General features: G+C 43.8%; 1 protein-coding gene, 1 non-coding gene and 1 pseudogene across 3 annotated transcripts in view; all 3 read left to right on the top strand.

Annotated features, from left to right (window-relative positions):
- LOC121835756 overlaps window positions 1-9,943 on the top strand; it is a 54,639-nt pseudogene extending 44,696 nt beyond the window's left edge.
- Trnak-uuu lies at window positions 7,263-7,335 on the top strand. Its single transcript has one exon. It is a non-coding gene; the product is annotated as a tRNA-Lys (tRNA).
- A 2,750-nt stretch (window positions 9,944-12,693) lies between the features above and the next one.
- The window catches only part of LOC115331410, a 112,707-nt gene continuing 107,562 nt past the window's right edge, over window positions 12,694-17,838 (top strand). For both annotated transcript variants that reach the window (XM_040210573.2, XM_042290785.1), the window contains exon 1: window positions 12,694-12,807. In XM_040210573.2, coding sequence (XP_040066507.2) covers window positions 12,755-12,807 — 53 coding nt within the window. In that variant the 5' untranslated portion in view covers window positions 12,694-12,754. The remainder of the gene's footprint in view (window positions 12,808-17,838) is intronic.

Here is a 17,838-nt window from a genome sequence, read left to right as displayed (position 1 = left end):
AAAAAAAAAAGAAACGGAGGAAAAGCAAAAATAGGAAGCTCTTACAAGTCATCCCTCTCCCTCACTACTATTCTTAAGATAGAAATTGGAGCTTTTTGGTCGACAACACAATAGGAGGACTACTTACACACTTGTTCTTCAGGTGCTCTATTCTTTGCGCTTCCATTATTTCCCTTGGCAATGGGTCTCGACTTTTAACTATTAAGGAACAATTTTCAAAATGTGCTACACAACCACACTCCGGACAGTGGGTTCCCAAATGTCCAGCGGCGACTCGATGGGTGTTATAAAAATGCTCCTTTAAACGATCATTTAAACACCTGCCAGTCTGGTCTACATAAGTAGTGTGGTAAGACGTATGTAGGCCAGACTGCCAGGTGTTGGAATGATCGTTTAAGGGAACATTTTTATAATAACCACCGAGTCATCGCTGAGCATTTGGGAGTCTGCTACAGGGTGTAAGATAGACAGGTGGGGAAACAAGAGCCAAATGAGTGACCGCATTGTGTCCCCTCGGTTTTCTCTTTTTCTGTGGCGCCATCTATGTGGAGCACCGCGAACTCTCACTCCGGGTGGGCGACCGATGGCGACCGGCTAAACTGACGGAGATGATTTCTTGTGGAGATTTAATGAAAGACCGCCGTACTCTCGGTTTATTTTGCGCACTCTCCCCATAGAGTTCCACGCAAATCCAATTCCGATTTTTTTCCTCTCGCCGCAGCGCCATCTGTCGCAAGTGGGGAGTAACCGCAAGCAGACGAGTACACAATCCGGTCACGGCGCTGCGGTAGGCTTCTGTGGGCCGTTTCCCCACCCGTCTATCTTACACCCTGGTCTGCTGTCAAGATTGTGGTTGCATAGCACATTTTGAAAATTGCTCCATAATAGATATGATTTGAGACCAATTGACAAGAGAAATAATGAAAGCGCAAAGAATAGAGCATCTGAAGGACAAGTGTGTAAGTAGTCCTTCTATAGCACTGTCGACCAAAGAGCTTCAATTTTCTTCTAAACAATAGCGGTAGAGAGAATGATGATGTTTAAGGGTTTTCTTTCTTCTTTTGTCTTGTCTTTCGCCTTTTTCCTTGTATTTTGCGCTATTTCTTCTGCTTATCACGTTCTGGTAAGTCTATCCAGACGTTGAAGAGAAGAATGAAGTAGTCGAATACACAAGAGCTATAAGTTTAGCGCGTGTGCTTGTCTTTCTGAGTATTTGTTGTGTGATTGTTTCCCTGCACTGTCACCGTAGAATATACAAAAATGAATAATGCCATTGGCATATTTGTCATGCCAAAGCCTGTCACACTTGTTCCGAACTTTTATCTCCACGAGATCACAATACCATCGTTTCTGTTGTAGTGACACTGCAGACTCAACACTTGTTTTGCTTCAGTCTTTGTAAGGGGGACGCTGTAGTCGGATTCTACACATCTATGGCGTACTAGACGGCACCATATATGCAGAGCTAGTCTTCGGTTTTTGTAGTTCCATCGAAATATACTTCAGCTTTTAAGTTATTTGTTATTTGACATGTACATTTACAAGCTTATCTAGATTGAAGGCAACAAATATTTTGCCAGCACTCATGGCACACGTTTGAAGTATATTGCGTTAACATAATTGACCAACCTCTGACTTTTATTTGTTAGTGCCTCTAGCGAATTGTGCATGCTAGGATTGCTTTTCTTTGTTTGTTTCACATAATCTACGGCACATTTTTCACCTTTCTACTCAGTGCAGCCCTCGCCGAACAGAAGCTAGCATCGACCAGGCCGAGGTTCAGTCCATGGCAATGTGCAAAAGTTGTTGATGGGTAAGCTGCCTTATATATACAGCTGTTTTGAAAGCAGCTTGTCTTGGGTGACAATTTGAAATGCATTTTTATGTTCTAGAAAGTGAAATTTGCATGGGCATACTTGCAATGTGAAACCTTACCAAGCCTGTTCTGAACTTTCATCCTTTTGAGATTTCAATACAGCCGCTTGTGCTGCACACGCACTGGCTACTTCGGCCAGACAGAGACTTGATCCATATGAAGGTAAACAGGCGAGTATCAACGGCTCAGTTCCGTGTGTGGTGACGTTCTCTCCTTATCCGACGACTTACCACACTTGGTTCGCAAGGCATTTGAAAAGGAGAGCAAGTCAGCTGCTGGATGATGCTCCCAGTACTGAGCAGTCGACGATTGCTTGTTCACCTTTGTATAGATCACGACTGTACTTCAAGCTCGGCAAGCGTGACACTTATCTGATTCAGCCTAGCAGTGGTGTGCTGAGCGGTATGTGTAGAGCTAGTTGACTTGTGTATAGACAGTGGCTGTGCGGTACAAAACAGACCCAATTGGGAACTTTAATGCAATCTTTTGTACTCCCATTGATGTTATGATGATGATTACACAACGTTTTATGGTGAAAAAAAAAAACGCGATGTTATCGTTTTTTGAGACTGCGTGTGCGATCTCCAAGCTTGTGTTTGTACGTTCTGTGCGGTGAAATGCCCCGTATAAGCAAAATTAGAGAATCCTTGAGCTATATGCTGCAAGGAGTGAAAACAGCAGTCCGCCCGCATTCTGCCCTCTTCTGTATACACCAACTCATGTTTACAAAGAAACCGGAGCGCCCCTAGCGGACGCCACCGGCGCCGCGCATGCGCGAAGGATGGTGGGCAAGAAGCCCGCCGTCGCCCATAAACAAACCATTGAATTGCGTTGTCGGCGTCGGTGGGAGTCCGTGTGCTCTTTTTCGCGTTGGAATTGTTGATTCTACGTCCTCCTAACAATGTCTGCTTACTTGAGCGGCTTCAGCAAAACTATCGAGGCAAAACTTTGCGTGAATAATGTGACGTGCGGCGATTCATTTCACGTGGACGCCGCAGAATGGGCGCTAAAGCCTGACTCCCACGATGAGATTCTGCTCGCTATTTTCAGTCGCGACGTCGCTCGAACTGCAAAAGCGTGGACCGTAGCTGAGATGGCGGACATCGATACTAAAAACCGCAAGTAGAATCGGGCATTACAAGTCGGTGATATCCGCTGGTAACAATAATCAACAACTTCTTGTATCTGTTTACACTTAGCCGACTTACCCCAACCGACCTTCAAATGTGTTTTGAGGCCTGCACTTAGTTCTTATCGCAACTACCGGGTCAACGTTTGGTTTACGGGCCGCTGTCGTTTGAACGAGCTGACGACAAAAAACAGCCAAGTTTGAAAGAGCAGACGACAGTTCGAACGCACGCGCAATGGAGTACGGGCAAGAAGCACCGCGTCCCGCGTCAACAAACCATTCGAATGTCACGTTGTAGGCGTCTGTGTGAGTCTGCATACTCTTTTTCGCGTTGGAGTTGTCAATTCTACGTCCTCATCGCAATGTCTTACCACTTGAATCGCCTGAGCGAAATTATCAAGGCTCGTTACGCCGCTAAACTTTCCGTAAATAATTTGAAGTGCGGCGATTCATTCGCATGAACGCTGTAGAAATGAACGCCAAAACCATGAAGAGATTCTTGTAGCTATTTTCAATCGCGACGTCGCTCGTGCTGCAAAAGTGCAAACGTTAGCGGCGATGATCGACGTCGATACTGAAAATCGGAAGCGGGAACAGACCAAGCGTAACAAGTCGGTGATGACCACCGGTACCAATGATCAACATCTTGTATCTTCTTTTTACACCGAGCCTACTTAAGTCTTTTGAGGTCTGCAATTACTTCTTATTGCAATCACCGGGTCAAAGGTCTACGGGCCGCTTTTGTTTGAACGAGCAGACGACAAAAAGCAGACAACTTTGAAAGAGCAGATGAAAGTTCGAACGATCAGGCGGCCGTGTGAATTTGAGGACGCACTGAACCCGTGGGTGTGGTCCGGACAACTTGGGGTTTTTTCTCTCGTTCATGTTAGAACAATGCAAATACATCTGGCGACCACAAATTGTGGCCCGCACACGCAATCGTAGTTCGACAGCGTCCGATTTGCCCTTTTCACGGCTACTATCCACGTTCTCGGACGAACGGAGGGTGCAAAAACACATGAAAACTGATCTTCAAACCTTTCCAGACTGTCCTGGTAAAGCCTCCATCGCAGCATTTAGACGAGAAGGCAGGTTTTTTGTCTCGTTTCTTCCAAAGGAACACAGGAATGCATGTCTGGCACGGCGACTTCTGCCCACCGCCCCAGACCGGAAGTGCGTCCGGCGCGCCACCACCGCGGCGTGACGTAGGAGAGTTGAGTTGGTGTATACTGTGCAAACGCAGACGGACGCGCACTTTGTATGCTTTGCACTTAAAGGTCCCACATAAAGCACACTGCTTAATACGCATCAATTATTGTGAAGTGTTTGCGGATTTGGCTTTTAAATGTCATGCACATAGGAAGCACAATGGTGATGTAAGGTATGCCGAAATCGTAATGGTGCACTTTAAGGTTTTACAGGGTATGTTCTGCAAAATGCGGGCCAGATTGTTTGTGTCAAAACTTTACATCGCCCAAAAAAAGGTCTTGTGTTGTCCTAGGCCAGGGGCCTATTTAGAAAAATTATTACAAAACAATGTAGCTAATAATGTGTATATCTGCTGGTTATTGTTTTTTTTTCTTCCAATTACAGCATACACGGAGGGTATCTCCGAGGAGAAGGGGTGGGATTATGTAGAGAAGCTAGTGCTTCTCTCTATGGGTACAAAGCTGTCCAAGTTCCGCCTGGTCCCGAGCAGCCACAATAATGAACACAGAATTCAGAAAAATAGTAATATGAAGAACCTAGCAAGGCAGCCACACGTTTTGAGTTCGCAATGACATTTGATTATGATCACAAATATCCCTGCATTGCTCAAAGTCGCATAGTTTACACACCATATTGGTTATGGTTAGCGCAGCAGGAATATTTTTTTATCAGGCTTAAACGTCATTTTTAATTGAACAAATGTGGCTTTCTGTGTAAGTCCTTTGTGTTTTTACTCTTTTTTTATTTGTGTGCTCGTTGTTTCACTTTTTCTTGTGATTTAGTCCAGGTTTGTGTTACTTATGTGTTCATTATTTATTAATTTTTTTCTTTATTAAGTTTTAGTTAAAAATATGATGCCCTCGTCATTTTCCAGTCCGGGAAACGGTGGTGACCTCGTCGTGTTCAAGGAGCAGAAATGAACTTTCATCTTGTATTGCTTCCGGCGAACAATGGTGTCTGTGCGTGTGTGCGACGTGTTGGTCACAAGGGATGATTTCGGGACTGAACGGAAAAACAAGGCCAGCGAGGAGCGACTGGGGGACTTTGAACATCGCACGGTGCAAGGAAGGACTTCAACGACGAGGCTAGCAAGCAAGCCCATGTCAAAACTGCTGTGCTCGACCGGAGAGTTGAATCAGAACTTTACCCTGTGAGTAAGGATCAACGACTTTAGAACTTTCGTATAGTTTACAGCTTAATTGTCGCCTTCCTTTTGTTTTATTTTAATAGGAGTCTGTGTGCTATTACATTTTTAGTTTATTTTAATGGTTGTTCGTGTGATATTACTATTATTTTTTCTTGAACGGCGGAAGTGCTTGTTTGGAATTTCGGCACTTTTATGTATAAAACTTTTTTTGCAAACCATATCTGTCTGCTCCCTCGACAACCAATCCCGCCAAAGGGGTGTGACTTTCAGACGTCGAATGATATGTTACAATGTTTGCTAACTAGCGATCGCCTGCATTTGATTTTTGTAGCATACATATTTGTCGGAATTACAAATTTCGAACCAGGCCACTAAAGATTGGTCAGTGGCCTATTCTGCCGATGTATCTACGTAAACACACGTTTGGCAGTGTGGGATAGCAGTAAAATGTATATTTTGTGGATATTCATAGAAATGCATTATATGATCCCATGTCTGGACCTGAAAGTATGGTACCTGCCCCATGGCAATAATTTTAATGTGATGCTAGAAGGAGCATCACATGAAAATTGCTTTATATGAGGTGGGTACCCTATTTGCCAGGCCCAAACACGGGATAATATAAAGCAGTCTATATATGGTATATAAGGAATTGGGCAGATGTGGTCATATCTGCCCAATTCCTTATATATCCATATGTGTATTTTCATTATAAGTCTAGATATGACATTTTTGTAAGGGATGGCTTGTAGCATCAGCTGCAGTACATCGGAAGGTGAAACAGTAGGTGTGACCCTATTAAACTACTTCTATTACATTCCGGTGTTGCCTGATACGGTTTAATATACGTTTAGACCCACTCCGGTGAAGCTCTACGGATTGGCCAGATACGGTTCAGCTTCCGCTTCGACCAATTACGGTTGGGCTTCCGGACTGGGTATTTCCGGTTCATTTACGGTTTCTAGAAATCCGGTTTGCTTAGGGGTCCATATGACGGATTAAAATTCCGGATTCATTCCGGTTTATTTTTAAACCGTTTTTTTTGGTAGGGCGACCAAAAAGTTAAGCAAAAAGTCTGCGATGTAGCATTAAGCAATGCAAAACGTCACGCTTGCATTGCGTGATGCTACATCCGCTTTTTGGTCTAAACATATGTTTCGACATTGTTATTCGCTGAGCTGATTCCGCGAAGAGCAGTGATTGACTGTTTGCGTAGGTGGGTAGGTGGGCAGACGTTACCTTGAGCAGTTCCAGAAAAGCCCTTTCTGCTATCGGAAAACATTTCATATATTCCCGTCCCCTTTACATGACGTAATGTACATCATGTAAAGGAAACAACCGGCTAGACCTCAACAACATCATCCAAGTCATTGAGAGTTCGCTGCGCCTCACGAAAAAAGCACCACCGCCACCATCATTTACTCTCAGTGGCACAGCTCACACTGTTTTATAAAAGTTCGAACTTATTTTCAACCTCGACTTTCGCTGAGCTCCCTCGGTGGATTAAAGCGATTGACTCTTGCAAGCACTTTTTGGGAAAGTGTATGTTAGTGTATGTTCCAGATTTCTTAAAGGGTGTCTTTCCCGACAGCCGTGGCCCCTTTCCTGGGATATGGGACATGACACTTCCTATGTTCAGTTTCATGGTGTGAGGTACATTTTTGTGATCCTCGTCTTTGACAAATGGCAGGGCCGTTTTCATAAGTGGCAACGAGTGGTTGTTTAAGTGCACTTAAACAAGTGCACTTAAACATACGCTCAGTAGAGCAGTAGAGCTCAGTAGAGCAACAAGCTCGTTCAGTGGAGCAAGGGTGAAGCTTGCAATTTAATGCAAGCTTAACCCTTGTTGGTGTTAGACTGGTGGCAGCTGATAAAACCCGTTTGCTCTACTGACGTCTAACCCCTGGTTAGCTGAGTTGGTAGAGCGCTCCACTTTTAATGGAGAGGTCCCGGGTTCGATACCCGGACCAGGCGAATTTTTTCGGTCGCTCACCAGTCACCTAGCTGTGTTTGGAGATTTATGTTTGTCCCTTGTCCCTCTTGTTCCCCTTCTCCAGGGATTATTTTCATCATTATTGTCCAGCTTGCTTGCCCCTTTGCATTTAATTGCATTATAGTTATAACCTTTTGAAAGTTAGCGAACGTAGTCACGCACATTGTAGATCCCTAAAGTTGTTTTTTATTATTATTTAAAAGGTGGTCATTCATTGCCGCATCTCGTTCCGACTGGTCGTTTCTGCGTAAAGGATTAGGGAATGCCACGTGACAAAATGACAGTGATGCATCTGGGAACTCTCAAGGTTGGTACCCGGTTATCCCTTCTCACGGGCTCCGGAGCGAACAAAAAAAAATCATAAACCCTCATTTCTACCGATTGACATCCAAGTTATTGAAAGGTAAATATATTGAAATATTGGCTTTCATTGCGGTGCGGTTTTATATCTTGACTTGTGGCTGCGACGAATGCCCTCAGTAACACCTCCTTTAAGGTGACCTGGCGAGTACGTAGGAGAAAAGATCACTGAAAAAATACCAGGGTAACAGGTGTGTATGACGATTTCGAAGGCGCATTTCGCAAAGCGTTGCGAAATATTCTACATGTAGAATTAATTCTCAATAGTCGTGGTAAAGTAACTTTAATTAAAACGTATTTTATTTTGAACTGATGTAAACGAATATTGTTAGTTCAATCGTTGCCGAAGAATAATCCACTTATCTAAATCGCGCGTAAAGCAGTGCATGCATTTCTTTCAGCAATAGGGAGCGGTGCGATGACAAAGGAATACACAAGAGGAACGCTACTGGCGAGGTTCGTACAAATAATTATTCACTGTTCACTTCCTCTCTAAAGTGCTAAGAACTTGTGCCTTGCAGCTGCGTTAAATTATAATGTTTTAGGTATTGTTTTGTATTTGGTCATATGTATTCTCGTGCCTTGTGCACCCCTGTAACAACCCTAACGGGTTAACAGTATACCTAAATAAAAATAAATAAATAAATAAATAAAAAAATAAAAAAGCAAAAATGAAAAAAACTTAAAACATATTTGTATGTTCCTTTGACTTTTTTCGAGGTTAGCACTTACCTAGGTAAGAAGTGTGACTTTGATATCTTTGCATATAGGCTCAGGTGCGGACATCAGTATTAATTGAAACCATTGATTCAAATAGGTTCAAATCATGTCACTTCCGGTAAATACACACCCAACAATTGGATGGCAAACTATGACAGTATTTTATGCACTATCGCATGGGTGAGACGGCGACTAAGAATAATACAGGGTCTTTGTAATCGGCAACTTACAATAAACCTTGAATTGAAGCCCCCATTAAAAAGAAGACGTGTGAACCCATCGTGTGAACCCATATTTGGTTTTGTATTTGGTCATATGTATTCTCGTGCCTTGTGCACCCCTGTAACAACCCTAACGGGTTAACAGTATACCTAAATAAAAATAAATAAATAAATAAATAAAAAAATAAAAAAGCAAAAATGAAAAAAACTTAAAACATATTTGTATGTTCCTTTGACTTTTTTCGAGGTTAGCACTTACCTAGGTAAGAAGTGTGACTTTGATATCTTTGCATATAGGCTCAGGTGCGGACATCAGTATTAATTGAAACCATTGATTCAAATAGGTTCAAATCATGTCACTTCCGGTAAATACACACCCAACAATTGGATGGCAAACTATGACAGTATTTTATGCACTATCGCATGGGTGAGACGGCGACTAAGAATAATACAGGGTCTTTGTAATCGGCAACTTACAATAAACCTTGAATTGAAGCCCCCATTAAAAAGAAGACGTGTGAACCCATCAACTCATGTTCTATGTACCATATGAAAGAAAACCGCATAAGATATTTTACGCATTTTTCTCATTAGAAGACGCACAGGTCAATTTGACGCAATTGTAGCACAATTGGCCGGCTCAAGCTTGAGCCAGGCTGGGCAACCGGGAAACGTTCTCCGGGCCTCGCACCGATTTGCACCGTAAGAAGACAAGCCCGCATCAGCATAGCATGCAGGTCTTGCCGTCCGCGGGGGCTACCAGTCTAGCCACGCTTGGCTCATCAGCACAAAGTCAGCACGGGCTAGGGTGGGACTTCCCCGCCATGATAAAACTTCACTCTGCGGCGTAAATGCAGCATAATTAAATAGATGTGGCACACATAAACCGAAACAATGTTGTGTTATTTTTATGTATATATGGTCAGAGAGATTGTTTTAAACTACCTGAAATTTTAAAGATCGCAGACAAAACCGCCTAATTTTCAGATTGCTATATGCCTCCAAGCTTTGTACGACATTATCGGATATAGTTTGTATCGGTATTTCTAGCTTTTATTTTTACAGTAGAACATTTGAAAGGAAAGAGAAATCGTATGAGTCTACGGTATCTTGCACGTTTAAAGCAAAAAAAAAATCATTTTTTTCTAACACCCGATAACAAAGAATCCGTCGAGACACCTACCAAGCCTTCATGCTGGGACCGGCCCTGTCGGCTGTACTGGGTGGCCTGTGCAGCTTCTGGGGAGAATCTGTTGGGACCATTCTCAAGACCCTGACTGCAACGTAAGCCCTTCTCCCTCCCCCCTCCCTCCTCTCTCCCCCCTCCCCGAAAGAAAAGAAAGAAACGAAAAAAGAGAAAATTTTAGCCGCGAATTTTTGGAATTTATAAATATTTGGTACCCTGCGGTTGCGGATTAGGTAATTTCCATTTAGGGGTATTTTATTTTGAAGTTTTTATCCAACGCTTTACAGAACATTATTGTCACTGTTTGGTTTATATATATATATATATATATATGTATGTATACAACACGGGCACTTCACACCACCGTACGCGGTCTCCGAGGAGGATATAAACGAATATGTGCAGATGAATGAACCGCACTTAATCCAATGAATCAAAGAATCAAAGTTTTCAGGAACCCGCCGAAAGCCAAAAAACGGCGGAGCCAGGATATGAACTCTGGGCATCCCAATGTCCGGTTGGGTGTGTGTAGAGGTTAGCACACCCAACCGGACATTGGGAGGTTGGGTGTGCTAACCTCCCAACCTCCCAATGTCAAGTTGGCAAGTTTATATATATATATATATATATATATATATATATATATATATATATATATACGTGTGTGTGTGTGTGTGTGTGTGTGTGTGTGTGTGTGTGTGTGTGTGTGTGTGTGTGTGTGTGTTTATTGAAGCTAATTTTGAAAAAAATTAGACCCGGGAATAAAACTCCCCCAACTCCAGGGAAAACGTGCGTAGCCCGTATACTCGGAACATGTCCCGGTACCGACACCCCAAAGACAGGAGACAATAAGATTAGAATTCCCACCGAAGAAAGCAGCGGCTACTTTGTGGGCTGCAAACCAAGGGCTGTGGTCTGGTTCGGCAAAAAAAAAGCTGTAAAGGAATAGACTTTCCTGTGAAGTGTTGATATTCTTTTAATTACTGCACATCTGCGCTTCAGGGTTTTTTGGTTTTCTTTAATTTTTATAAAACCTACGCGAAGGTTACTTCTAGGTACGTATCCATATACACCACAAACACGGAACCTTAATTATCACTTACGAAATTCATTGAGTTTTGCATAGGCATATACAAAACAAAAATCAAGGAAAAATTATTTTCGCGAAAAAAACAATTTCTGCGTGAGTAAGCCCAACTTAAAAGGCACTGCCATGCAACCCTTAAAACCAGCAACAGCCAGTGACAAAAAAAAAAAAGAGTTCGCATTTAGCGCGGAGGTTTCGACTCAGCGAAGGACGGGAATTCCAACCTCGCACTGGTCCGCATACTGTTGTCTTCGAAGAGTCGGTTTGTTCTCCCGAAAGTTGGCGGTTTTGGAAGCAGCCAGCGCAGCTTACCTCAATCTCCGCCGGCGTTCCGCATACTGTTGTCTTTGAAGAGCCAGTCTTTCCTCTCAGGTGTCGGCGGTTTCGCGCAAACAACGTCGTCTCTGCACCTCAGTTTTACGTTGCCGCTTACGTACTACGTTGTGCCACCGCCACGGCCGCTCGATCACCTCCCCTCCCGCTTCCGCGGTGCGTTATTGGAAGCGCGCCAGAATAGTATCTTCCCCTTGTAAGAGGTAAAGTGGACGTATGGAGCCATCGAAGAGAGAGAAAGAGCACGACGGGAACCGCGCCGCGGCCTCAAAAATCCGGTCCAGTTCGATGAAACCAACGCTACACAAACGAAAGACAGCTACATGCGCCAGGGCAATAAATTCTAACGGATTTAAAAATATAAATGCTCAAATGCTACGCATCACTTTCCCCCGCCCCCTCAACGGGTTCTCTCAATCACGCGGTTAAGAAGGCTACCTTCTAAACTTCAATAATTAGAGGCACAAAATGTAAATATATTATGATCATGAAAGAAAATGCTGACACAAACCCTCCAACGACACCTATATTTCCAACGTCATGAAGGTTATTCCTTGCTGAGTGAACGTTAAAATGTTGTGCTTTCATTTAAACAAAAGTGTTTGGTCTGTTAATTGGTAGTTGGAAAGGCGTTACAAAGGTCGATAGTTTGCAGTTGTATATTATCTAGAGAAAAAAACCTAAAAAAAACCCCAAAGCCTTGACCTTGAATACTTATATTTTTAATTGGTCGGCAACCTCATGCTCACATTGGCAGCGGTTGTTCGCAATCATATTTGCGCACTGCTTGAAGACGAACCGTTGAGGGAATTTGAGTGTTGAATTGATTCAACGAACGACAGATTGATAGCATCATTTTCCCGAAACTCGCTTGGTAATCAACCATACTAAGAAAAAAAAAAGTTGGCTGAATATAACAACCCACGAAAAGAAATTGAAAAAAAAAAATAATATTCGAGGCAATTTCCCCGATGCTACCAGAACACTTTCGCATGATATTGTACATACAGGCAAGAATTGTCGCCGCACTCATTTGCTGTATATCATCACGTTTTATGGTGAATAGAATCACATGTGTTTCATATGAGAGCATAAGCGTCGATCACCTCTACAGCTGAATAATTTTATGTTCAATGGAATATTGCCACCTTTCGCAACTTATAGGGGCCGCCCTGTCGTCTATCGAGATGTCTGTCATCAGGATTATCGACGTTAAACCTCAATAGGAAATTAAATGTTTAACGCGTCAATAATTATAATGTAGTTAATACGAACGTTTTTATGGTCTTAGCTAACTTTCTATATCAGAAAATTTGCAAGCAAGTGCCTTAATTGCACATACTCGGCGATAATGGTACCGCGGTCCCGCAATCGCTGATTGTTGTGAATATGCCACCGAGCCTTTCCCGTCTCGCGGTGGATGCAGGGAGGAATTTCCTCGTGGGGAATTCTCGGCCTTTTCTTGGATTCTTCTTACGTTACCGGGATCTCTAATGGCCATGGCCTATGTCGACACCTACATCTACTGGTCCTTCGTCTCTCCCCAGTGAGTGTAACATATATTAGTCGCTCGTGAATTGTTTACAACCGTACGTTCTCAACGCGGCTGACGGCATGCGCACTAATCATGATTTAAAGTGTCAACAGGTCTACAGCTTTAGTCACTATCTCAAAATAGGTCTCGAACATATCATTACTACTCGTAGATAAAGAGGAGGGCGGTCTTATTTTCGCAACAAACTATTTGAGTAAAGCTTTCTCTCTTTTTTTGTCCTTTACAAATCGCAAGAAACGATAATTGATTTGTTATTGCATCGGCAAGAGACTAGTGTAGGTAATCAAGAACAGCGACGACTTTGCAGTGACGCGGTTATCATACGGAACGGTGTACATATCTCGATGGTGTTAAATTGTTTTCCCGTTTCCTCACCGATTCAGCTTTGCTTTTAATTAACGAGTGGTCTCGGCTCATTGTGCCTTTTGAAAGTTGGTGTTGTGCTTTCACTGGGGTCTGTTCGACCGATCTGTTCCTTTTATTGAGTGCATTACGCAGCGCCAGAGGGGCAAAGCGAAAATCAAATGGTAGAGAGTTTTAGGGAACCGTTTTTGCGCATCCGATACGGTACAATGGGCTTTCCGGTACGAACTGCGCATGCGCTGCCACGGAAGGCTCGCACATGCGCACTTCGTACCGGAGGGTCCATCGTACCGTATCGGGTGTGAAAAAACGGTTCCCTTGATCCTTCTAGTGTTATACTCCTTTTAACGCTAAGTTCGAGCGCAGAGGGCGCTGCGGTCCGATGGGGCCAATCAAACAGCGCCAAAAGTGCATCGTCACGGCGCCTTCGCTGTGTGTGATTCGTTTAACCGATGACAGCACAAACGCAAAAAGCCGAAGGCAATAAGTTACGTGATCAAACGGCCCTAACGTGGTCACGTGCTCTACCAAAGTTATGGGTAGAGCATGCCAAACGTCACAGGCGTGACGCTCGACCATTGTCGATTCTTTTGATAAAAATTACAGGGGTTTCTTGTGTGTTGAATAGTCATTTGCATAAATAATTTCGTCCATAAAATATTTTTGGCCGCGCTAGCGCTGTTTGAAATTCCCGAAGAGGCGCGAAACTAGGAACAAGTAAAAAAAAATGGCAAAAGTATAGATCTTTAGCTACCAACGCGCGATGTTTTCTATCCAATTCTACTTGCATTATTGCTTCACATGAAGCGGATTTTAAATATTATAGTCTTTTTTTTGTTCGTTTTTAATTAAAGACAAACTACTGAAATTGTGACGTTTTCGAGATTTTTTTCTTTAAATTTGGGAGTCTGTATACCCGTGCTAGGAGTGTTGTTCGCATCTATTGTAGATATACTTTTTGTATGAAACAGCATCCTACCGTTAAAAAAAAAGGTTTTTCTGATATCAAAGCTTAAACCTGCGCCAAACGGCATTTTGGTTGAAAATAAGCTGCAAATGTCGCAGCGAGGTGGTCCAATTAAAACTATGCCAGACCACTTAAGCGATAGAGCGCCATATGAACTTGTGATTTATAAAATTTAAACGAAGTAATATTTTTTTTAAGCGAGAAAATATTTTTTTTAAGTCGAGCTCCCGCGACACCGGCGGAGTGATTCCATGCAGCAGCTTTTCGGCACAGCACGGCGACGATGGAGCTTGTTTGAGCTGTGGCGCATTCTCTGGTGCTAGCCAGAGCCGTATATGGGGAGTTTGGTCAGTCAATGATCTCGCCGCCGTAACACTCTTCTCCCAATTGAGCCGATCAGCACGCGGCGTAGGGCGAGAGGCATGAGCGCATGCGCGTGAACTCCCAGCTGCTCCCACCTGAGTGGGGACGGCCGCCATCTTCGATCATTCTCCCGGCGGAATGCGTGGGATCGGCAACTAAATCTCGATTATTGCCTTTTATATCGCTGGCTCTGGCGAGAAAATGACATTCCGTTATTCCTCGGTAGGTTAAAAAGCTAATAAATGAAGATTTTTCGGCGATTGGCCACAATCTTTTATTCAGGCGAAAAAGAAGTCGGCCCGTATATAGCAGACGACGCGTAGCCTCAGCAGTGCTCTTCTCCGACCAGTCTCTGACAGCGTTGCTAAAAAATGGTGGTCGTCTCCTCTCTGCACCCTTCTTTCTTTCTCGCTCCTTCGGCACTCTCCTCCCTTTCATTTACTTTTCTCCTCTCCGGCGCCTTCGTCGCCACACCCACTGGCCAAACTCTCCCAAGATACGGCTCTTGTGCTAGCTATCGCCAAGGGCCATCTATGTGCTTGTAATTGAACTATTCGTCTTGTTTAGCTAACGCCCTCTATTTTATGCGACAAGATGTACTTTTCTGCAAATAGAGCTTGAGTACTTAGTAACGTTATAGTTACGTTCCCGCCCCAGTTCGAAAATGGCTAAAGCAACACTGCCGGCGAGCGAAAAGCTGTCTGCCTTGTCGTACTGCCCGCAAGCAAACGCATGAAGATTCAGGAAAAATCCTGAGCTTTTGAAATGGAGAAAAGAGGACATTCCGCAGATGAAGCGATTCAGCTGTTTCAGTGCCCATAGACAGAAGTAAGTGCAAAAGGTTTTCTTTTAGCGCTTGCCAGATAGCCCTGTCTGCATCACAGCGTCTGGTTACGCTTCTCTTCTGTCTTAATAGCACAAATGGTAGGTCTCTTCTCCACAAGAGGGAAAGCACTCAAAGCCATGTTGCTTAATATGGCGCGAATAAGTGAATGGCGACCATCAATCTTTGATCTAAATGTCTTTTGACTTCTGCTACTTCATCCTTTTTCGCAGGCTTCCGTTCATAATATTGTTGGGTTTGCCAAAAATAAGTGTGAATGGATATAAAACCATATGGTTAGGTTCTTCTTCATGCTTTCATAACTGTTTATTTTCAGGCAGTGAACTTCCTCCATGTTCTTTTGGACCAAGCGGTTGTCACAGAACGACCCAAACCAGACGGCGGTGCATTACAGCGACATAAGCGACGTAGATCGGCGACTTCTCACATTGCACTCTAAAATTTCGCTGGATGATAATTACACAGTATGCAACCATCACTTCTGTGTTTACGTGAAGAAATACACGTCCCTGGTTGCTTCTAAATGATGCTACAATCCTTTTCTTGAGCACGTGAAGAACCGTCATGGGTCGTTCGTCATAACACTGAGACTCGCGGATGCCCACCCTACTCTGGGTCTAGTTCCAGAAGAGAAACTGCCAAATGTGCAAACGACAACTGTATACAGTGGAATGTCTGCAAATTCTACTGAAGTTGAAGAACCCGCTCAGGAATCTTGTGTTCACTCCGAACAAAGTGACTCAAGGGTGCCAGTTTCTGCGGAGATCATTGAAGACATTGCAGCTGTTGGTGAGAGCCCAGTAAAGAGAAAGCAAGCGCTATGGAGGCGCAAATCGTACGTGAGGAAGAAAGTATGTAGGCTTCAAGAAAAAGCAGAGAAAATACTTTGTCAGTCTCTTGGCCTTGACCAGCCATCAACCTCCCAGGGAAACACAGAGAAGGAATATGTGCTTTCTGATTCTGTGCAACTAATGAACGATTTAAAATATATGTTCGCGCAAGAAGACACGCGCGAAAGGAAGATCCAGTTGTTGACACTGGCACTTCATTTCTGGTCTCGCGGGAAGGCTGTGGAGCTTTTTTCGGGCATCTGAACGGCAGGTGCGTGAGGCCATCAAAATCAAAGAAGAACACGGGGCATGCCACCAAAGAGGATAGGTCGTTCTTTAAGGGAAGGCGTGAAGACTTCAGTGGTTAATTTTTATGAGGATGACTCAGTGTCTAACTGCCTCCTAGGTAAAAAGGATGTATTACACGGCCGTCAGAAGCGCCTGTTGCTGTTAGACCTAAAAGAACTTTACCAAGAATGGAATAAAGATTCTAATTTAACGTGCGGATTTTCAACGTTTGCCAGTATGCGCCCTTCAAATTGTGTTTTGGCCGGGGCAAGTGGGACGCACACTGTGTGCGCGTGCATGCAGCACCAAAACGTGAAATTGATGTTACACGCTAGTGGCCTCAAAGAGACAATCGAGGAATTATTAGCTACCATAGTGTGTCGAGTTGACAAAGAAGACTGTACGTTTGGCAAGTACGACATGTGCCCCGGGACAAAATCCGTTGCGACCTTGCTTCTAAATGGGCCCGCCCTTGATACCAAGCAAGTGAACCACGTCCAAGTCGAGCTGTGGATAAGTGGCGCGCGCTGCAAACTTGGAACGATTGTCTTATCACCAGAAGATTTTATTGAGACATTTTTGGAGATGTTGAATGAACTTAAGGGGCACCATTTCATAAGCAAATAACAAGCTCGCTACTTGCGAAAAATTAAAAAAATGTACTACAAAATGCTGAGGCCATCGTGCTCATGGATTTTGCGGAAAATTACAATTTCCTGCTCCAAGACGCGCCGCAATCGTACCACTGGGTCAATACGCAGGCTACGCTCCACCCTGTTGTTGTGTATTTCCGTCAGCAAGAAAGAGCTGAAGAAATATCTGTGAGGCTGTTTGCTGTCATTTCCAACTGTCTAGAACATGATACTGTAGCAGTGTATGTGTTTCAGTGTGAGGTCATAAAGCAGCTGAAAAATGACCTGCCGCAATTACAAAAAATATATTACTTCTCCGATATAGCAGCATCCCAATACAAGAGCAAAAAGAACTTTCTGAACCTCCGCTACCACGATAACGCCTTCAGTATTTCAGCTGAATGGAACGTTTTTGCAACCTCCCACGGAAAAAGTCCCTGCGACGGCATTGGGAGAACCCTGAAACGTTCGGCAGCGAAAGCCAGTCTTGAAAGGCTGTACCAAGACCTCATAACCACTTCAGAAAAGCTGTTCACATGGGCATAAAATAACATCAACGGCATAACAATCTTATTTGTGCCAAATGTGATTGTGCAAGAAAAGCTAGCTGACCTAGCTTCAACATTCCAAACAGCACACGCTAGAGTACTGCACGGGCTCGGGCTGGCCCGAAAATCCGGGCCCGGCCCGGCGCGCGGGCCGGGCTCGGGCCGGGTAGCACGTATTTTTTAGGGC

Source organism: Ixodes scapularis, unplaced genomic scaffold, assembly GCF_016920785.2.
Source record: "Ixodes scapularis isolate PalLabHiFi unplaced genomic scaffold, ASM1692078v2 PGA_scaffold1__304_contigs__length_218370807, whole genome shotgun sequence".
In the NCBI taxonomy this organism is placed as follows: domain Eukaryota; kingdom Metazoa; phylum Arthropoda; class Arachnida; order Ixodida; family Ixodidae; genus Ixodes; species Ixodes scapularis.
Note: the sequence above shows the minus strand (reverse complement) of the source record. Positions and strands in the feature narration are given on the sequence as shown.